Here is a 21,958-nt window from a genome sequence, read left to right on the forward strand (position 1 = left end):
ATTAATTTTTTGTGGAATGAAATAATTATCCAGCATGATATTTCTGGACTACTTAGACAACTGTCAGTCCAAGCCACTTAATGTGTTCCTCCCTTGCTCTTGCCTGCCTATAGACTTGCTGAACTCTCAGGGCTTCACAGTGGTGTCAGGATCACCATCTGTCAAACGGGAATAAAAATTTCTGTTCACCAAAAGAAACAGAAAAGTGTTAAATTATAACTAAAGGTTAAAAATTACATAAGGGCCCGGAGAGCCTGTAACATGCCAGCCGCCAAAATGAGCTTTGGCTGGTTGGGTTCGCCATCTAGTGTCCATCAGAACAGACAGCAAGATGTGTTGTAAACACCTTTGATTCTGCCGGAAGGGTATGATATTCATGCAGAATTGTTTACAGGGGTGAAAACGCTTTCTGCCTACAACTCATTAAACAGACTAGTAAGTAATTAATAGTTATGGGAGTATTTTAATTTTATAATAGAAAAACAAAGGTCTTTGACTTTAGTTCAGTTGATATGTGTGTGTGTGTGTGTGTGTGTGTGCGTGTGTGTGTGTGTGTGTTCAGGGTACATGAATTGTAATCAGTCTGCAGGGCTCTCCTAGGAGAAATCTGAATTCTCAATCTCCATTTCCTTATTGGTGAAGTACTAATGCTTGTGATGGTAGTCATAGGATGGTGGTGAAGACAGAATGAAAATAATGCATATAATGCCTGGTGCATAGAAAGTGTTCAGTTAACTGTTATCTTTATTAGTATTATTGACACTCTTAAACCAACAATTACAGAATGGTGTTGTGTTTATAAGAATGTATGTATAACTTTTAAAATAATTTTTAAACTATGTATATAAAAATTTGTACTTACAACATGGCAGGTACTATTCTTAGAACTGTATAAACATTAACTCATTAATTCTCATAGCAACCTGTAAAACAAGTACAACTATTGCCACTTTATAGATGAGAAAACTGAGGCATAGAGGAGGTAATAAAATTATCTAATGGCAAAGTTGAGTTTGAACTCAGGCATTCCAGCTTCTGAGCCAGTCCTTTTGATAAACATACTATGCCACATCTGTATTTTTCCTGGACTATTTTATAAAATTAAGAAGTAAATATAAGTGCTACTATCATTAACCATGAAAAGTATAAGAAATCTATGTATTAACTGAAGCATAGCTACAAATTCTTAGGTAAGCTAACATTGTAAGAATTTGGTCCCAACCAGAAATTGTGTTTAACTTAAGAAGGTTTAGGTGAGTTCAGTAGTAAAAAATGCAGGGTGACATCAGGATTATTGATTATGTTCTCTCCTCTCACTCCCCAGTATACATACACACACACATCTCCCTTCTCTAATGGGCAAGCTTCTTCTCTTCTTATTAGAATCTCTTCTTGAGGTCTTCCTTGGGTTAGTTCCTAGGTCTGGTGACCTTTCAGAAGCTACCAGGGGAAGCACACATAATTGGAAAGAGTGAACCAGCTTGTTGGACTTGGTCTACTCTTACCCACTCCTCCAAATGAAGGAGAGTATCAGCTGTCTCAGGGTCACCCCAAGACAGGAGGCTCCCATGGTACAAGGATGTAATGGAAATAAACTTTAAATAAGAGGCTACTGTGTGCTCTGTCCAGTCCCAGGAACTGTACGCACATTATCTAATTCAATCTTCACTCTATTCCTGGGCAAGGGAGCAGTGGGGAGTGTTACGGAGGAGGAAATGAGTGTGCTGGCTCCAAAGCTGCTCTCTTGACTTCCGCTCTTTGCACTGACAACTCAGCTGTGCTCCCAACCTTCAGGCAGCCTTACAAGTCTCAGATTAGCCTGGGGCTGCCAGGATTTTGAATGGGCTAGGGAGTGAGGAACCTTCCTGAGCTGACCTTCTATCATTCACATTTATAATACATAATATTATATATATAGTATTACATATTATAGATTTCATATCCACGTCTATATATAGTATATATAAAATATACATACTATGTAGAGATTTATATGTAAAATATATAGTAGTATGTATTTAATATTATATATTTATACTACTATATATTTTACATATAAATCTCTATATAGTATATATAGTATTATGTGCTATACATTTTATGTACAAAATCTATAGTACATAATGTAAATGAATATATTCTATGCTGTTTGTTATATATAATTATGAATAGATATAATTCATTTTATAGGTAGTAAACACCATATACATGTGATTATTAAATTTAATACTCAGTTTTAATTTCTAAAGTAGTAAATATCTATATATATGTAACTTACATTAACAAAACTTACTGGGGGGCTACTAATTTTTAGAAATGTGAAGGGGTCCTGAAATCTAAATTTTGAGAACCACTGTTCTAGCCTGTTCTCTGATGTCTTCATTTCCCAATTGGATTAGTAAGTACTTGAAGGCAAACGTTTAAGCAGCACATGAACATTTTTGGTTTTTATACTTTTGTTCTCTCAGTGGTTTGTGTCTTTCTTATCAGATTTATCACACTGTATGATAATTATACTTGTCTGTGTCAGTCTCAAAACGTATAATTCCTTGAGAGGAGACACTTTGCTTGGCTTATCTTTGCTTTTGTTCCCTCCTGGTGTCCTTTGCTTAACAAGTGCTCAGTAAGCATATGTGAAAATCTTATGCATGGCATAGTGATGAGCTAGGAAATAAAAAGCAATAACATGTCCTAACAAATCTACCAAAATTTGTATGCCCCTGTTTCCTCCAAAATAGTCATCGTGTAAAGCCATGTATTTATTCTGATTAAGGCTATTGCCTAATATATGTTTTCATCTTGTGCTTTATAATTGCCTTCATTAGCAGCCTAAACTGAGAAAGTGTAAAAATGTATATCTTCTCGCTATTGACAAATCCTTTTCTTTTGAGGGTGGGTTTCACTTTTGAAACCATTTAAAGTCATTTGAAAACAAGCTGGAAAAATCAGGTGGCTATTAATGCCCTAGTTTCTTGTGTCACTTATGTGATTCTAATAGCAGTTCCAAATGTTTTGCAATGTATTGTTCCTTTTGTAATACTCTCTATGTATTAACTGAGCTCCCACTACGTGCTTTACTACTATATTCTCTGTTGGTTTCCGCAGTGTATTTTGAAAGTGTGTCAGGAAATAAGATACAGAAACTTTAGTCTCAACTGAAAGTTTCCTTGGCGAGTCAGCAAAAATCAGGTTTTAATAACTTCCAGTTGGGGCCTATAACAAACGGACAGAACACTCTCCTGGCATGGTAGAAGGAGGAAGTGAAAGAAAAATCAGTTGTCAGCCCCTGATCCATACACCTGTCCCAACAACTCCTCTCACTCTCCTTTGAGTGTGTCTTGCTGTTTGAGTCTCTCTCTCTCGCTCCAGCTCCATTTGGGCTTGACATTCTGCTCTGCGTCTTTAACTTTGTCCACCAGCTTTCCCGACCCGAAGAATATGAAACAAAATTAGCCAACCCGTAAGATTTAGGATGTGTGTAAATACAAGAATACACAATTTATTGCATGGCAACATTTACCTTTGTCCTCGGTTTATTGCTGGCTATCTTGAGACCATCAATTTTGAGTGGGCAGAAAACAACCTTAATCTGAATCTTCCCTGGAGTTAATTTTAGTAGGTCTTTTGTTGCTCACAGGTTTGTTCAATCTTATTTCAAAACCTGAGACTTCATGGGACATCTACAAGATCTAAGGTGGCTTTATAGCTCATGGTCAAAAAATCTTGTATCTTCCAATTTTTTAGAATGGTTTTTAAAGATTCTGATTCAGAACTTGTAGGACAAACTGAATAACCAAGTGTAAAAGTATAATTTTCAAAACATGACTCTCATACAAGTACTGTGTATAGTGAGCTTGTGCATGGGTCAGAGAATGATTTCAGTATTAATGACGGAGCAAGCAGAATGAAAAAGTTAGGTCAAAGCAGGATACGGGAGAATGAAATATGTGTTCAGTCAGGGCAAGAAAGAATGCTGGAAGGCTGAAAAATCAGATACAAAATTGTTTAATGTCCTGTTAGGCAATACAATCATAACTTTTAGGGTTATCTTTTCTACTAGAAAGAATTCACTTGCATCTCTACTGAACAAGACCTTTATTAATGTATCAATCTTCTACAAGTAAACGTATAATTTTGCATACTCTGAGCCCAATCGAAAAGGAAATATTAAGTCATACTGGACAGCGTGCTGTCCAGTATGACAGCTATTAGTCACATGTGGTCATTGAGCACTTGTAGTGGCTAGTCTGAAATTTTACAAATGTAAAATACACACCAGACTTTGAAGACTTACCATATGAAAAAAAGAATAGAAACTGTCTTATATTTTTAAATATCGATTACATGTTGAAGTGATAGTAGTTTGGATATACTGAGTTAAGTAAAATATATTATTAAAATTAGATTCACCTATTTCTTCTTATTTCTTCATTGTGACTACTGGAAAACTTAAAATTACGTGTATGACTCACATTCCATTTTACTGTATAGCATGGCCTTAGAGCGTTAGATGAACCACAAGTGGACTCATGGAGAATTCTCTACTACAGCTTGAAAAGACATGAAGAAATATCTTTGCTTTGTTTTTGACTTTTCTCAACACAAGTTACAGGGATCTAGAGAAGGGCTACTTGTTTTTCTGCCTTCTGATCTCTATTATGTGGCCAGGAGGTTGAGAGCAAGAATTTGAGTGGCTGGTGTCTGGTTCTGGACTTCAGATTTGCATATGGAGAGATGTTATTTGAGTGATTTAAACTGAGTGGTCATATTAGAAAACTGAATTACAGTAATCAAATTTACATGCTGCTTATTTGCAATTTTGTTTGTTTGTTTGTTTGCAGTACACGGGCCTCTCACTGCTGTGGCCTCTACCGTTGCGGAGCACAGGCTCCAGACGCGCAGGCTCAGTGGCCGTGGCTCACGGGCCCAGCCGCTCCGCGGCATGTGGGATCTTCCCGGACCGGGGCCCGAAACCTTGTCCCCGGCATCGGCAGGCGCATTCCCAACCACTGCGCCACCAGGGAAGCCCAGGTACACCATTTTATAGTGAAGGGAGGTTCAGTGACCTGGTAATCAAGACTCCACACAGCTCTTTTCCTGGTGGTTATGCATACTTAGCTGAGTTTCAGATGAAGAGGAGGCTCATTGCACATAGAATCAGAACAAAATGGCATGTTCTTATTTTATGTTTTTACCAAAACATATTAGCATGATGAAGGTACTTTAGTTGTTCGTACACTTTCAATGATTTCTTACAATTCCTATGCCCAAAGTCACACTGATGGATGACAGGTCTAAAGCGATTTTCTGTGGTTGCTAATTCATCCATCACTAATCTTATTAGGCTGTTAATTCCCAGAGGACATGACCAGTAGTAGACATAGTTTCCAAATGTTGAATGAATGTTATTCAGTGAAACCATGGGGTTATCCTTAGTCTAAAAGAAGATACCTCATTTTTCATTCATCACTGAACTTAATTTGTATAACCCCTTTTGACTATCACATCTAAGACTGACATCTTTAGTACATATTTTCATCTAGATGTAGTGGTAGTAAAGGGGGCTTTAGAATAGAATATATATGGCCGGCTTTAGAGGAGATAAGAGGTGAGCTTATCAGCAAAAAGTGGCATAATAATTTATTTGTTCTAGTAATTTTCCTCTATTTCTGTTAAAATTTTGCCGTTTCATTTCTGTTTCAAATCTATAGTTCATCTTAAAAGTCAAAAGTGTATCTTGTTGAAGCCAGTTGCTTTATTTCCATCTGTATCGTTGGGTTCCCAGTTAGAGAGTGTCCTGTACCACGACATGTGTTAGATATTGTTACTGGAAGTAACCTAGAATTTTCATGTGCTGAAATTCATCTCTTTATTGCAGCATGCAAAAATAAATAAATAAATGCTTGTTTGCTTTGAAAACAGATCATCTAAACGTCCCTAGCTGCCAAGTCTATTTGGGGGTTATTTGCAGGCTTAGGGGGTCTCCTTTCTTCCCTCATTATCCCTATCCTTGAGGGCCAGACCCCCTGCCTTGCACAACCCAGAGGGAAACCTGAGAGCTTTTAAAAAACAGCCCAATTTCTCGCCTTTGGAGAAGTGAGAAGAGTGCCCCGCCCCCATCTATGAAAAGAGGGATTTGATAGAGTTTCAATGTCTTCAAATCAAAGATTTAAGTCTCTAACCCCCCATCATCCAGGACCCCCCAAGGCTTACGAACCCCCTCCCATCCCGCCCTAACTGCTTTGGACTGGCCCCAGAATCCTGGTCCCAGTCCACAGTTCCTGTGGGTCTGTACGCAGAATTCACAGAGGACCTGTGTTACTTCCCTTGCGAAGAAACAGAATTATGGTGAAAATTTAGGTGGAAACCATTTCATTTTTGGCTCCAAAAGAAGGGAAGCATGTGCCCAACCACCCCTGAGAAAAAGAACTTTCAGGGGCAAAGGAGCGAACAGGTAATTTAGAAGAAAAACAGAAAGTGGTCTCCGACTGCCCAGGACTTCCCTAGGAGTTGGGGGAGTTGGGGACGACTGGACGAGTAGTCTTTGTGGTTGCGGAAAAAATAAATGGAGAGCACGAAGCCTGAGGCTTCTCGGATCCTTTCCCGACCAAATTCGGGTGATTTGGTGCTGCGTATTTTAATATTTTCCCCCTTTTGTGAAGTGGAACAAACACAACTTGGGCGCACCGCGGCGGCTCAGAGCCTGCCAGCCAGGCGGGCGACCGGAGCACCAATCAGCGCGCGCCTGCGCTCTATATATACGGCGGCCCGGCCCAAGCGTAGTTCCATCGGCGACTTGCCACTTGTACCCGAGTTCTAGATCTTCAGCACTCAGCATGTCGGAGACCGCTCCTGCCGCTCCCGCCGCCGCGCCTCCTGCGGAGAAGACCCCGGTTAAGAAAAAGACGGCCAAGAAGCCGGCCGGGGCGCGCCGGAAGGCGTCTGGGCCGCCGGTGTCCGAGCTCATCACGAAGGCTGTCGCCGCTTCCAAAGAGCGAAGCGGTGTGTCTTTGGCTGCGCTCAAGAAGGCGCTGGCAGCCGCGGGCTACGATGTGGAGAAGAATAACAGCCGCATCAAACTGGGTCTTAGGAGCCTGGTGAGTAAGGGCACTCTGGTGCAGACCAAGGGCACCGGTGCTTCCGGCTCCTTTAAGCTCAACAGGAAAGGGGCCACTGGGGAAGCCAAGCCCAAGGCTAAGAAGGCAGGTGCGGCCAAGCCCAAGAAGGCCGCTGGGGCAGCTAAGAAGCCCAAGAAAGCCACGGGTGCGGCCACCCCGAAAAAAGCCGCCAAGAAGACCCCGAAGAAGGCGAAGAAACCAGCCGCAGCTACTGTGACCAAGAAAGTTGCCAAGAGCCCAAGGAAAGCTAAAGCTGCTAAACCCAAGAAGGCCGCCAAGAGCGCAGCTAAGGCAGCGAAGACCAAAGCCGCCAAGCCCAAGGTTGCCAAGCCCAAGAAGGCTGCACCGAAAAAGAAGTAGGTTGTTAATCGTCTGCTTCTAAAACCCAAAACGGCTCTTTTCAGAGCCACCACTTAACTCAAAAAAAAAAGACCTGTATACTCCTATCGTACTTGCTGTTTCTGTATACCTATATCCCCTTTCGCCTTTTAATCTAAATCAAGGTTGCGCAGGAGTCGTTGCAGAAGGCTGCTCACGCTACCCTAAGATGGGCAGCGAGGGCTTAGCAGGGTGACTGCTGTGAGGTTGCAGGGCATAGACACATCCCTGTGGGTTGCTCTTTGCTCTGCGGTGCTTTTGGTTAGTCTCCTGGTCAGCAATTACAAGCGGCGCTGTTCGGAGGCTTGCGTACTTGGGCTATCCGCCTGCCCCGCTCCACTCCTGTGGACAGCAAATACAACCACAAAGAAATCCAGCCAGTTTCTTAGTCTTAACGGGATATTCCGATTGGGCTAAGAACTCATTCAAAAGTCCCGCCCTGCTCGCGGGTTGGCTCACTTCTCCAGCCCGTAATTTTCACCCTGTATTTAATTGGATGGTGGCCGGCCTCCATCCTTAGTCTCCAATGTTTGTTTTCCTTCCGTTGGGTTAGCACTATTCGCTTGATACAGAAATGTATCTGGTATTTCGGACATTTTCCATGTTTCGAAAGTCAAGTTGTTGGCTCTCGGGGGCGTTGGTATCATCCGATCCTGGGAGGAGGGTGGGTGCAGGCGCTCTTGCCTCGCATTCTTTTGTTAATTCCTGTGGGCTGTGGCAGCAAAGGAACATTTGAAAAACTGCTACAGCGGTGGCAATGACTCCCACCCAGGGCAAGGCTGGACCAGGGATGTTTCTGTTCCTCGCATCGTGTAACTTTCAACAAATGTGTGATGGATTTGAGCGCATGAAAAACAACTTTTAGTCGGCCATTTTGTCCTGGCCGGCCAGTCAAGGATCCTCATTTTAGGTGGACTTTAACATCAAAAAATTGAAGATGCTTTAAACGCATTTTTGTAACATTTGTAACACCCAACATTTTCTACGCGAAGGAGAGAAAATATATCGGTTAAGTTTTGGAAATTGTGTGTGTATTGAGCGAGGGGGGAGGTGATGTCTCTAATAAAGGGCTTTAGTTTTCATTAACAGTATTATATGTAGATTCTTTCATATTCATGGCATTCCTCCTGGGTAGAGAAAGTCCAGCGTCCTATTTCTATTCTGGTGGGCAGAGAATTTCTCAAGACAATTTCCCGGGTCAGGGGCTTCTGCAGACCTGCAGCTCAGTTCTTCAACCATTGCCACAAGGACGAATCTGTGAGTTGAGTTATTTCCTGCATTAGTGGTAGTGGCCATGGAGTTCATTCCTCGTCTTAGTCACTTTGTAGGAGAAACCAAGAGATCTAGTGGATAAAAAGAGTAGAATGGAGCCAAAGTGTGTAGAAAAGCAGAGATGAGAGGTGTACAGAGAGTCCTGCAAGATCTGGGTTCCTGACACCTGAGTTCCTGGTTCTTTGAGCCACCTGAACTCCTGTCACCGGCGCCTCTCCACTTAGTTCAGGTTGGGTCAAGTTGCAACAACCAGGAGACCTAATAAAGACACTCCAAATATAATCACAGATAGGGCTTATAGTAATAGCACCATGTACTTCTATGTTCCCTTTCTCCTTCAAATAATTTCAGTTCCACCCATTTGCTTGATTTTCACATCAGCTCTAAGAGGCAGGGAAGGAATCAACCTAAGCAAAGAGAGTTGATTCTCTAATTTTTCTTCAAACCTCTTGTGAATGCCCTTTGGGGTGTAAATTTATTGGGTTTATATACAGTTGATCCTATCATTGAATGTTTCCTGCAAATGTATTTGCATAGTTGAAACATGTCCTTTACTTTAAAGTAAAACATATTCCTCAAAAACAAATATAACCATTCTTTAGTAAGACTTCAGGAAGAGTTCATTCACAGAGAGCTAAGTTATTGTTTAAAATCTCTAATTTTACCTAGTCTTTAGATAGTCTTCAACAATGTTTCCTCAATTTTGTCCGTGTTCTTTAATTTTGTTCCATTCCCTCACAACTGTTCACATAGTTTACTGGCTTGGGTCTAATAAGACATTCATTCAATTCTAAAAATTAGCTAGTTTAACGAAAAGGTCTTTGTCACGATTTTGTTTAGTTTATAAAACCTATATTTTATTTTGACATTATTAATATTATTTTCAGTATTCACTTATTATTATAAAATAATATTGGCAACAGCAATAATATACTCAAATAATTGGCCAAACATGGCTGGATTAGCCAAAAGTGGCAATGAATGTGAATACTGCATAAACTAAACTGCTGACTGATAATGATGAAAATTCATGAAATGTTCGTGTACGTTGGAAGTGTATGCAGAATTTAAAGGCTTCCTTGTAAATGCATTATTGTAAAAAAAAATTTTTTTCTGTACATACACAGTGCTCTCATGGCTGAAAAATTAAATATCCCGTTGCTTCCTCTAGGCAGTGCTCTAAATATCATTTCTTCTAAGCCTGAGGGAGATGTAAAAGGTAACTTTGTGGTTGAAATCCATGCCAGAGAGGGACAGGTCCAGTACAAGACGTGATTACATCATTAGAGAATTTCAGAAGGGAACACGATATAGGGCACAGTGGTAACAGCAATAGTGTTGACAGCTAGCATTTCTTGAGCACTAATTTTATTTACAAGGGTGCCAAGCACTATTGCTGAACACTCTTCATTTATTTTCAAACACATTCTTGTCACAGCACCTTGAGGTAGGTGCCATTATTACTGAGGCTTGGCCACATTAAGGACGTAATGAGTTAATATCTGATCAGTGAGCCAGGATAATTATCCTCCATGTATGAGCCACATAAGTAATCACAAATTTTCTAGTAGCCACATTTTAGAAAAGTAAAGCAAGTAAAATCTATTTTAATAATATTTTAACCCACTAAAATAAAAATATTTCAACAAGTCATCTAAGGTAAAAATATTAAGGAGATTTTAAGTTCTATTTTTCATACTAACTCTTTGAAATTTGGTATGTATTTTTACACTTAAGCTCATCTCAATTTGGACTAGCCGTGTTTCAAGCGCTCAATAGCCGCATATGGCTATTGGCTACCGCCTTGAATAATAAAGATCTATGTAAACGCTGAAAGGAACACACAAGAGAATACTTGCTCTGGAGTAGAATCTAGATGTTTCCAAGGAAATAATTATGCTGACCTGATCCTATAATTATGCTGACTCTATCTCAGAGTCCTGAGTCATCCGAGACCAGTGTTTCTCAACAGGGCACTTGCTGAGGTGTGGTATAACAGAGTGGTAGGAGGGCAAGGAAGGCCATGTGTAATTTGGAAAAGCATAGCCTGTGCTGAGAAGCAGATTTACCCTGAAGTTAATGAAACTCAAGTGTCAGACCCTGTACTTCCAAGGTCCTGGGAGGGGCCCCTGGGAGTATAGTATGTTCACTTGCCCTCATTTAAAGAATACTTTTTTTTTAAATTGCAATGTTGACAGATTTTAATCACAGCTGGTAAAAACCATTTTTTTCCATTCAATCTTCTGTTACAATTCACCTTTTGTCTGATCATGCTGGGATGTTGATGAGAATATTTGGGACTTGAGAAAATTTACTTGCATCTATATTTTGTTTGGGGTTAATGACATATATAAAGTGATGTGCAGATGTGCTTATATATATTGATAGTTCAGTTGTTGCTAGCCAGTCTGCTCTAAGAATGGCTTCAAGGAATACTCCTACTGCCCACTGATAAACTCACCTGGATTAATGGCAAGAAAATATGGGACTAGATGTCATATATCCATGTACCCAGCACTGGGAGTGAATGCATAGGGGAGAATTGAGATTTGAAATGTATAGTGCCAGAAGCTAGTCTGTGAAGAATTCTTCCAAATTTTACAATTCACATATGAAAGAAGCTTGACAGAGGATTTTCCAAATTTGAAAACAATCCTAAAAACTTGACATCACCTACAGTGCTTTGAAGCTGAAATTCTAAGTTATCAATGGAATAAAACAAATTGTGATCAACCACCCTAGAGGGAATACTGAATTCTCTTCCCACTGTCTACACTCTATAGAAAATATTACTAAACAATTTTCCTTTAAAGAGGGAATCAGAGTATGCTGTCAAAAATATAGGAAAATAAAGCATTGCAGTGTGTATTCAACTTAATGTGCTATTTTTCTGAATTTTGTGATAGCTATGGTTTTGTTTTTTCGTAAAATTGGAATTTGTTAATGTTCTCATTATATTCAGTATCTACTTTGTAATTTTGTTTGTAGTTTTAAGTCACCGCGTTGTGTAAGCGTTAAGCCTCAGAAAATCATCTGCTCCATCAGTTACATTGTGCATCAATATGTGGAAACTTTTTAAAAAAAATTAACATTTAAGTAAATGTTCTTTGTATTACAAGGAGGCATGAGTAAAAAAAGCTCTACAGTTGGTACCCTTCAGTATCTCAAACCCCCTTGATTTTCAGATGCATAGGCAAATCTTAAAGGTTACATAAATTTAGTGGATCTCTGCTGGTGAGTACTGAGGCCAGTTCCTATTGCCTGAGCTACAATTCCAGTTTGGGTAGACCAACTGACCTGAAGACAGTATTTTAATTATGAGAGATAATTCCCTGAATAACTCTAACCCGAATAAATAAAACTCTTACTTTGGTTTTATGTATACTGAAGTCCCTTACTTGAGTTTTTACTATACGCTTTCCACCATTAGTGATTTCTAACGCCTCAGCAATCATGTCACAACCGCCTTTAAGTAAAATTGTGGGTGGCTCTTAAAAGAGCCTTTTTTCAATTAGGAAGATAACTTTCTTTAGGCTCTCTCTCCGCGGATGCGACGGGCGAGCTGGATGTCCTTGGGCATGATGGTGACGCGCTTGGCGTGGATGGCACACAGGTTGGTGTCCTCGAAGAGCCCCACCAGGTAGGCCTCGCACGCCTCCTGCAGCGCCATCACGGCCGAGCTCTGGAAGCGCAGGTCGGTCTTGAAGTCCTGCGCGATCTCGCGCACCAGGCGCTGGAACGGCAGCTTGCGGATCAGCAGCTCCGTGGACTTCTGGTAGCGGCGGATCTCGCGCAGGGCCACCGTGCCGGGCCGGTAGCGGTGCGGCTTCTTCACGCCGCCCGTGGCCGGCGCGCTCTTGCGGGCCGCCTTGGTGGCCAGCTGCTTGCGTGGAGCCTTGCCGCCGGTGGACTTGCGAGCGGTCTGCTTAGTGCGAGCCATGACGAGCGATTGACCACACACCCACAGGCCTGTTGCAGGCTTAGGCAGTTGTCTTTAAATATAGTTAGAAGCATTCTGATTGGTCTTGTAGTTTTTCAAAAGTACCGCGCGATAAAACCATTGGCTGAAAGGTGACCCGGGAAGGAGAATTAATTACTAGAGAATCTGATTGGATGAATCACTTTACCACCCATTCCCGGTGCCTTTTTTGCCTCTGGGATCTGAAGGAAATTTCCTACGTTCTATTTCATCCTGCCGCCAACTACAGCGTGCATAACGAGACACTTAAGGACCATGTTAACTTCCGATTCAGTTGATGAGTTCCCCTGATATTCTCAATATTCTCAGCGTGTCAATATTGACACGCTCGCGGGTTGTCAATACAGCTGGTCCACACACTAAACTGAGTACAATTGTTTTTTCTCCCCCAGACAGCTGGGTTAGGTTTAAATAAATCTCGAACCGCCAGGACTGCCACTTTCTCTGGTCATCACAGCTCCCCTAACCCTGAGTTTTTCTTTTGTGAAACTACATGGCAGTGTCACTGGGTGGATGATTCAAAAAATCACGTGTAAAATTGATGACAGATACACACTGGACTGCAACCAAACTTTCGTCAGAAAAAAATAGATTTTGCTTAAATTTACAACCTTGAAAGCCCGAACAGGTTTATTACTGGCAAAAGGAAAATTTCTTTGCTTTTTGTTATTCTCAAGCCCGAGCGATGCTTCTGCCTCCTCTTTAGAAACGCTTTTGTTGACTACGGAAGTTTCACCCGGTACGCACTAAAATAATGCTTGTGGGAAGACCAGTTTCCCTGGAAGTCAGCGTTTTGACGTCACTTTGTCTTTTACAAAACAGAGATAGATACCTGGCTACCAGCTTTTTAAATGAAAATGTAGATGGCTCTGAAAAGAACCACTAGACAGTTTATAAAAAAGAATTTCGTATTTTGTCTAGGCTTTACTTGCCCTTGGTCTTGCGGTGACTCTCAGTCTTCTTGGGCAGCAGCACAGCCTGGATGTTGGGCAGAACGCCGCCCTGAGCGATGGTGACTTTACCGAGCAGCTTGTTGAACTCCTCCTCATTATAGATAGTCAGCTGCAGGTGGCGCGGAATGACCCGCGTCTTGTCGCGGGTCGGGCTGCCCGCCAGCTCCAAAATCTCGGCCGTCAGGTACACGGGGGCCCCGACACCGACCCGTTTGGAGTAGTTGCCCTTACGGAGCAACCAGTGTACGCGGCCTACTGGGAACTGCAAACCAGCTGGAGAAGATCGAGTTTTAGCTTTAGCTCGAATCTTGCCTACTATTCACCACGGCCAGACGTAATTACCTTCTACAATTTAACAACAAACATTGTGAGCAAAAGGAATAAACGCTGGATGACATATGAACAAATCATTTTACAGACAGTACAGGGATGCCCCAGCAAGCTATCCGATTGGTCAAAAGTGTGCTGTTTTTCTATCCAATAGAAAAACAAATTGTGTATCCTTTATTTGCATAAACCACGCCCCTCCCGCCCTTAGTGAACCTGTACTACTCTTATCCAATCAAAAGTGAGACCTCTTGATTGTTCATTTGCGTTGAACGACTATAAATATATGGGTTCTGAACTCTTCACACTACTAGTTCTAGTTGTGGAGAAGGCGATTTAACGTTTACTACAGCTCTTCGGAAGAACTATGCCAGAGCCATCTAAATCTGCTCCGGCCCCTAAAAAGGGTTCTAAGAAGACCATCACTAAGGCGCAGAAGAAAGACGGGAAGAAACGCAAGCGTAGTCGTAAAGAGAGCTACTCCATCTACGTATACAAAGTTTTGAAGCAGGTCCACCCAGACACCGGCATCTCATCCAAGGCCATGGGTATCATGAACTCGTTCGTCAACGACATCTTTGAGCGCATCGCGGGTGAGGCGTCGCGCTTGGCGCATTACAACAAGCGCTCCACGATCACATCTAGGGAGATCCAGACGGCTGTGCGCCTACTGCTCCCTGGGGAGCTGGCCAAGCATGCTGTTTCCGAGGGCACTAAGGCCGTTACCAAGTACACCAGCTCCAAGTAAGTGCTTGTATAGGCACTTAATCCAAAGGCTCTTTTCAGAGCCACCCACTTTGTCAAAGAAGAGCTGAAACTTCCGTTTTTTTGATGATGAATGCAATTCTCTACTGGTTACATTTACTTTCAGGTGTTTTTTTCTGTGGTGCTGATAGTTGAAGCAGTTTTGGAGCCAGAGCCCCAAGCGACTTGGAAGGTTTATCGGCTTTAAAACACATGAGTTACTGTGTCGCATTACCCAAAAAAACTCATCTTTTCCCCAAGGATTAAACTTCCAGATGCTTATTAAGCTGTTGGAAGTGTTCACTCCTTTCTACAAAGCCTCCTGAAATTCTAATGGTGATGGGAATGTCCCTCCTTGGTAAGGAAGCGGTTAGGGGATTTCAGAGTAGAGACCCTGAGGAGATGATTATCCAGGCTGTCTTTTCAGGGGTGGGGGTGGGGGGTGAGGGGGCGGGGGGGCGAGGGGGAGGGGGCGAGGGGGAGGGGACGGGGTGGGGGGAGGAGGAGGGGGAGGGGAGAGGAGGGGTCCCGACGGAACAGAGGGCAGGTAGTGGCATTTTCTCCGGGAGCCTGAACTCCCCTGGGATTGTAGAAACAGTAAGCAAAATTGTTCCTTTAACAAGCTGTGGGCACTTCTATAGGGTACTACCTCAAGCTCTCTTCACATGGTTGAAGTGAGATTTTCTAATTCCGCGTTAGAATTGTTTACTGATGGCAACAGCCAATCTAAAGCCGTTGCAATCTTTCTTTCATTCCTGAAATCTGGGCTCCCGTTTCTTGGTCACTTAGCGTTCAGGGATGCCACTAGAAGAGCTTGAAAGGGTGGCACTCCAGCTCGAGGAGGGACAAATGATTTGAATTTCCCGCCCTCCCCATCTGGTGTCACCTCGTCGCAGACCGGGAGGGCCCCAGTTGGAGAGGAAAATGTGCTGATTTTTCTTGGAAACCTTTTTCAAAATACCCGCGACTCCAAAAGTAATCCCGATAGGAAGGGCCTTGGTTGAGGAAAAGGAGTCAGTTACGGCTGGGCTAGGCCTGGGGCTGGGGGAGGGGAAAAAGCCGGGAAAAGGGGCAGCAGTTGACTGCCTATTAAAAAGGTTGGGAAAAGTCTTTTCCTTCGGTTTATGAGCACCGTATGTAGGTGACATACAACAGTGTGTCTGGATGAAGAAGTAAAACTTGAAGTAGAATTTCTCAAAAAGGACCACTTTTAAAAGAAAATTTAAATTTAAATGATCTTTTCCCAGCTCCCACACAAATCAGCTGACCGCTATATGAGAAGCATTTATCTCAGCGTACAGAAAACATAGTTGTGAAAGAGAAGCTTTTCTTAGAAATTAAAATTTTTGCTTTTTAGATTATAACTACCCCCCCCCCACCCCGTAAAAAAAAATATTGAACTCAAGCTGCAATTTAAGAATCACTCCCTGGAGGAGTGAGATCTGGGAAATAATATCTCAGCCTCTTCAAAATGATCTCCTGAGATAAGAATTATTTTTTTCCCCATCTTGTCTTTCATAATATTTGCCTACTTGCTTGCTTCTATCTTTCTTCTCTCCTCTCTCCCGCTTCTTCCTAATAGTTGATATTTTACCTAAAACTATACCCTTAAATAAGAAGCCCGAACCAAAACCTGGGTCCCCTAAACTCAAAGCTAGGCCCTTTTGACATCTATACTGATACCTGGCTGATCTTTAATAAGCAAAAAGGAAATTAAAAATCAGATTCCTGGACTCAGGGCTAGACTCCAAAACTATGTGGGGAATCGTGAGAAGCCAGAAATAAAATTCATACATCTCCCCAGCTGATTCTGATGAGGCACCAACTTGCTCATTTAAGTGTTTTTATGATGGCTGGTTTAGAATCCTAGTTGGAGAATTCTAACATATGTGTCTCTTGGTCTTAATATATGTTGATTATCTTTATTCACTCAAATGGAGACTTTGGTATGACAGTGATCTTTTTTTAAAATAAACTTATCCTGGGCATTTTGGGTATTGTTATGAGACTCTAGATCTTATTTAAATTTATGGTTTTAAGAGATCTCCCCCCCCTTCCCGGCCCCCTTCCCGCCTGGGGTAGAAGGAGGGGCACTGCCTCATTGTCAGGTGGGAGTGGCATCCAAGTTTCTTGCTCAGCCTGTTTGACATTGACAGGGAAGAGGTGCCTCATTATTGCTGGGTAGGGGGTGGAAGTCCAGGATCCCCATGTGGCCTCTGTAGGAGGGGGAACAATTTTCTTCGGTTGGTGTAATAATTAAACTGATATGGCAGTGATGGGTTTCAGGGCAGGCCTTCCCAAGATGTGCCACTTTGGCATGCAGAGAATTTAGAGCTGAAAGCAATCAAGGCCCAAAAGATGCAAGAAGAAACTCTGACCTTCCCCCTAAATGCCTAAAAGAATTTTAGATAGAGAACCTGTTCCAGGAAGGCAGGTCTCACCTAGATAACTACAGTATAATTTGAACGAGGTGTGCAGACAGGGGGGAACCTAGCAAAGACTGTTCATTAAAATTTTTTTCTGGGTGCCATTGTTTCTGTTTGGCCCAGCAAACATTTGTTCACAAAACATTTTCTTTTTTTCATCGTCCTGTGAATTGCCTTCCTACCCTTTGAAGTCCCAAGCCCGTAACCTCTTCTCTCAGATGGCATAAGCCTCAACTGCCTAACTTGTCCTTGGGTCTCATTTTTCTTACTGTGTCCGACCCACAAATGAAATGAAATTTAATTTTTTCCTGTTAATCTGTCTCATGTCAATTTAATTCTTAGACCAGCCAGAAGAACCTAGAAGGGTAGAGGAAAATTTCTTCCTCCCCAGCGACCCCAAGGGCACACCATGCCATCACCTAGAACACTCTGGCACTATGTATTTATGTTGAATAAATGCTAAATGTACATCTCTTTCGAGTTGTTAACGCTTCTAATTCACAGTGATTACTCTTCTCCATGTGCTCTTATAATATTTATTGCTTAAAACCTTCAGTTTTGGATGCAAAAAATGCTGTACTATTTAAACTTCAGGTATACAACCCCCCCAGCTCCCCGCCCCCTGCCCTTTTCAAAAGAGAGTATGAAGTCTTCAAGGCAGCATCTGAGATACCTTTTTACATCTGCATCACAGGTTTTGAAACATTTCAGACACTGAGCCAGTGTTGATGTATACTGCTGTTGTCCATGGTGAAGATAATAATAAATAATAAAAAGGAAGTGAATATTGTTAAGAGAAAACGTCATAGGAGTCAAAAGACTTGAGAGAAGGTAAAAAAGAAACAGGAAATGAGCATCTTTACTCTCCTGCTTGGTTGCCTGGATCAAAATATAGTTCTCTGACCGAGTTGGTTTAGAAGTAATTTTCTCACACCCAGGCTCTTGTTCCTTTTACCATCCTGTTAGTTAGTAGACTTTTAAGCTGGAGTCCTCAAAAATTCCTGTAATAGTAATCCGCCTCCATCTGGGCCCCATCTATTTCTATTTCATGGACCATTAAAAAAAAAAAGGGCAAGATCTCCCTCGGTAATTTATCTTAATTTTATGTTCCTCAACATGAGAGCGTAAGACCAAACACCCTGTAGTAATATTAATATAGTGTTTTATAGTAGTATACTGTAATCTCATTTTGAGTATTTATGTGCTGTAGGGTGTTTGTTCTCTCATTCTTAGGAGTCCTTATGTGCTGCAAAATTTTCACTCTAACTGCAAGAAGTTCAGTACGATATGGAGAATGATGGAGGAGTTTTCTAAAGTAATTAGAATCCTGTGTGTGGCAGCCAAGTGAGAAAAGAGGGAGGGTAGGAAGGTTGAGAGTGGCACTGGGGAACGACGACAAAGTTTTTCAGACAGGATTTTGTTGTCCGTGGTCCCATTAACCTTGGCAAAGGCAAACAAACTGGGTCTCTCTCAGTTTCGCAATCTCTAAAATGAGGACAGTACTCACTCTACATACCTCCCAGGTGACCCTGGAAGGCTTCATAGGTAAGCTGTGAATGAAACGGAAGACTTGCTGGATCATCCAGTGCTTGCCTTCAGTTTTCATTGTTCAGATAATTTAAGACTTGGGCCGGGACAAAAAATTTTTTGTTTCCTCTTCTCCCTCTTTCCTGTCAAAAGAGTTAAAGAGTTAGAAGAGTTAAAGTAACACTGGGCATAGAAGTACCTACCTCTTAAATATTGTTTCTAAATTGTGCTGCGTTTATTCTTTTCCAAAAATCATGAGTCACAATTTCAATAGCAAAAAGTCAGAACAATAAGAATAATCACTCCTGCTTCTGATTGCATTTAAGAACAGTGCTTTGAAAAAACCAAATAGACTCCATTATTAACAGTATTAAAAGCCCACCAGACTGTATGAGATTGGAGCAAACAGAAAACTCACACTAGACGGAAGTCTTGTATGCAAATGAAGGATGCAGGTTCTGATTTCCTATTGGTTCTTAAATAGTAGCCAATGGGACAATAGCACAAGCCTACCTCTGGTTAATATAAATATTGCTCTCGCCGCTGTGTTGTTTATTGTTTGCTTTTTATTTTGAAGGTTTTTGAGTTGTGGTCTGATAGTTATGTCTGGTCGTGGTAAACAGGGTGGCAAGGCTCGTGCTAAGGCTAAGACCCGCTCCTCGCGAGCTGGGCTCCAGTTCCCCGTAGGCCGGGTGCACCGCCTGCTCCGCAAGGGTAACTACTCTGAGCGTGTCGGTGCCGGGGCGCCGGTGTACCTGGCGGCGGTGCTGGAGTACCTAACGGCTGAGATCCTGGAGCTGGCGGGCAACGCGGCCCGCGATAACAAGAAGACGCGCATCATTCCGCGCCACCTGCAGCTGGCCATCCGCAACGACGAGGAGCTTAACAAGTTGCTGGGGCGCGTGACCATCGCTCAGGGCGGTGTCCTGCCCAACATCCAGGCGGTACTGCTCCCCAAGAAGACTGAGAGCCACCACAAGGCCAAGGGCAAGTAAAGTGTTTATTACTTTTGCACGGCAATTTTGTTATCCATTATCCAAAAGAAAAAAAAAGGCAACTTACAAAGGCTCTTATCAGAGCCACCCACCTTTTTCGTTTAAAGAGCTGTCGTGCTTTTCAGTTCTGCCCATATGAGGGTTGTGACATCAGGTGAAAAATCACAGCTCATAAGTGAGTGTCCCGAGGGAAGTCAGTAAAGAGTATGTGCGAAATGACTGTGAGGAAAGCCGCACGAGTTTAAATTGACCGGATTAACTACAGGTGAATCAATTTATAGTCAAACTACTTTCCTCTTTGTTCCAGCGGTGACTTTTGTAAAGTTTTTCGCACTGGAGTGAGGAAAGTATACTCACTTTCAGTATAGTGAAAAGCACTGTATTTAAAGTTAACCTTCAACATTTTTTGTTGACTTAAAGGAACACCCAAAACCTCTGCATCTAGTCAACTTTATAAAAACATTACACATTTCCTGAAGGGATTGAGTAAATTACTAGATCCTTGGTACTTCGCCCTCGTGTCAGAAACATCTTCCTGACTGCACAATGTTTGTGCCAGACTCAGGAAAATCTGAGTATCATTTTAGATGGCAGCCCATCTAATTTTTCTAAGCACTTCCAAAGTATCTTTGGTGGTTGTACTTAAAAAAAAAGAAAAAGGGTTTCCCTGGTGGCGCAGTGGTTGAGAGTCTGCCTGCCGATGCAGGGGACACGGGTGCGTGCCCCGGTCCGGGAAGATCCCACATGCCGCGGAGCGGCTGGGCCCGTGAGCCATGGGCGCTGAGCCTGCGCGTCCGGAGCCTGTGCTCCGCAACGGGAGCGGCCACAACAGTGAGAAGCCCGCGTACCGGAAAAAAAAAATATTACACAAAAAATCAATCCGTTGGCGGTGCCCGCGTTGCTTTGTGTAATTTTGCTGTACGTTTTGGAAGCGAAAGCGTAATAAAATGACGTCAGGGCGTCGGAGTCGCTATTGTTAAAGGGCAGGGTTTAAGATTCATTCACCAACCCGAAAGCAGCTCTTAATTCTTCCGGGGCCAGGCACAGAAATGGACCAATCAGAGGAGGGCGCGGGTACTTTCGAATGTTCTTGGGTCCAATAGTTGGTGGCCTGGCTGTATAAAAGAAGGACGGCTGAGTGCTTTTCCCTGGCATTTGGGAGAACACCCATCGTGGGGTTTTGTCATGGCTCGCACCAAGCAAACCGCTCGTAAGTCCACCGGCGGCAAGGCGCCGCGCAAGCAGCTGGCCACCAAGGCGGCCCGCAAGAGCGCGCCGGCCACGGGCGGCGTGAAGAAGCCGCACCGCTACCGGCCCGGCACGGTGGCCCTGCGCGAGATCCGCCGCTACCAGAAGTCCACGGAGCTGCTGATCCGCAAGCTGCCGTTCCAGCGCCTGGTGCGCGAGATCGCGCAGGACTTCAAGACCGACCTGCGCTTCCAGAGCTCGGCCGTGATGGCGCTGCAGGAGGCGTGCGAGGCCTACCTGGTGGGGCTCTTCGAGGACACCAACCTGTGTGCCATCCACGCCAAGCGCGTCACTATCATGCCCAAGGACATCCAGCTTGCCCGCCGCATCCGTGGTGAAAGGGCGTAAACTTGTTTTTCCATTAAGTGCTAATCTTAGACCCAAAGGCTCTTTTCAGAGCCACCTACAACTTCATCTTGAAGAGCTGTACCGTAAGGAAGTAAAATCAATCCCCTTAAGGGTGTGTTAGGGTAGCATTCTTCCCGTCCCAACCCCTTCCGCCGCAGCCAGACATTCCTGGAGTTGTAAGTGAGGCGAGGGTCTAAACCATATTTTCTTAACAGGTAGCCATCCAAGCATAGTTTATCAAACCTTATTTAATCATAGCCCTATTTGTAAATAGTCCAGTTGATTGTATTGCTTTATCTCACATTGCTTTTGTCTTTTCTAGGGCTATGTACCATAGTATGCTATGCTGTATAATTTTTTCACAGTTCTTTGCTGTAGTTGTTACTCAAATATAGGACTTTAGCTTGACTCAGTGATCTTGCTTTTACGTTTTTTCGGTTTGGGGATTCAGCACTGGGTGAAAAGTGACACATGGGATAGTGACCAAATGTGAGAAGAAAAATAACCTTATTGTGTAGCTTTTGATTATATTTTACAAACTAAAATACAGAATGCTGAAAAACATGACAACCACCAATTCTGAAGGCTTTGCTTGTTTTTTCCATACCCTATTCCTAGTAGTCTGCCTACCTCTGAGATGAGA

At 42.8% G+C, this 21,958-nt stretch overlaps 5 protein-coding genes across 5 annotated transcripts; 4 read left to right on the forward strand and 1 right to left on the reverse strand.

The window, feature by feature from the left end:
• Positions 1-6,798: 6,798 nt before the first annotated feature.
• H1-2 (H1.2 linker histone, cluster member) lies at positions 6,799-8,582 on the forward strand. Its single transcript, XM_060163490.1, has one exon. It carries the CDS (start codon positions 6,837-6,839, stop codon positions 7,476-7,478), a length of 642 nt encoding a protein of 213 aa, XP_060019473.1. The 5' UTR covers positions 6,799-6,836; the 3' UTR covers positions 7,479-8,582.
• Positions 8,583-13,671: 5,089 nt separating this feature from the next.
• Positions 13,672-21,481, reverse strand: LOC132527623 (histone H2A type 1-D-like). The gene is made up of 2 exons (XM_060163527.1): positions 21,460-21,481; positions 13,672-14,012 (listed from the first exon to the last, which is right to left on the reverse strand). The coding sequence occupies exons 1-2, from the start codon at positions 21,479-21,481 to the stop codon at positions 13,672-13,674; spliced, it is 363 nt and encodes a 120-aa protein (XP_060019510.1).
• On the forward strand, positions 14,395-15,032 carry LOC132527598 (histone H2B type 1-B-like). The gene is made up of 2 exons (XM_060163499.1): positions 14,395-14,771; positions 14,899-15,032. Exons 1-2 carry the CDS (start codon positions 14,395-14,397, stop codon positions 14,918-14,920), a joined length of 399 nt encoding a protein of 132 aa, XP_060019482.1. The 3' UTR covers positions 14,921-15,032.
• LOC132527601 (histone H2A type 1-B) lies at positions 19,295-19,719 on the forward strand. Its single transcript, XM_060163503.1, has one exon. The coding sequence runs from the start codon at positions 19,327-19,329 to the stop codon at positions 19,717-19,719; it is 393 nt and encodes a 130-aa protein (XP_060019486.1). The 5' UTR covers positions 19,295-19,326.
• LOC132527596 (histone H3.1) lies at positions 20,692-21,315 on the forward strand. Its single transcript, XM_060163497.1, has one exon. The coding sequence runs from the start codon at positions 20,905-20,907 to the stop codon at positions 21,313-21,315; it is 411 nt and encodes a 136-aa protein (XP_060019480.1). The 5' UTR covers positions 20,692-20,904.
• Positions 21,482-21,958: the final 477 nt, after the last annotated feature.

This window comes from Lagenorhynchus albirostris, chromosome 10 (assembly GCF_949774975.1).
Source record: "Lagenorhynchus albirostris chromosome 10, mLagAlb1.1, whole genome shotgun sequence".
NCBI lineage: Eukaryota > Metazoa > Chordata > Mammalia > Artiodactyla > Delphinidae > Lagenorhynchus > Lagenorhynchus albirostris.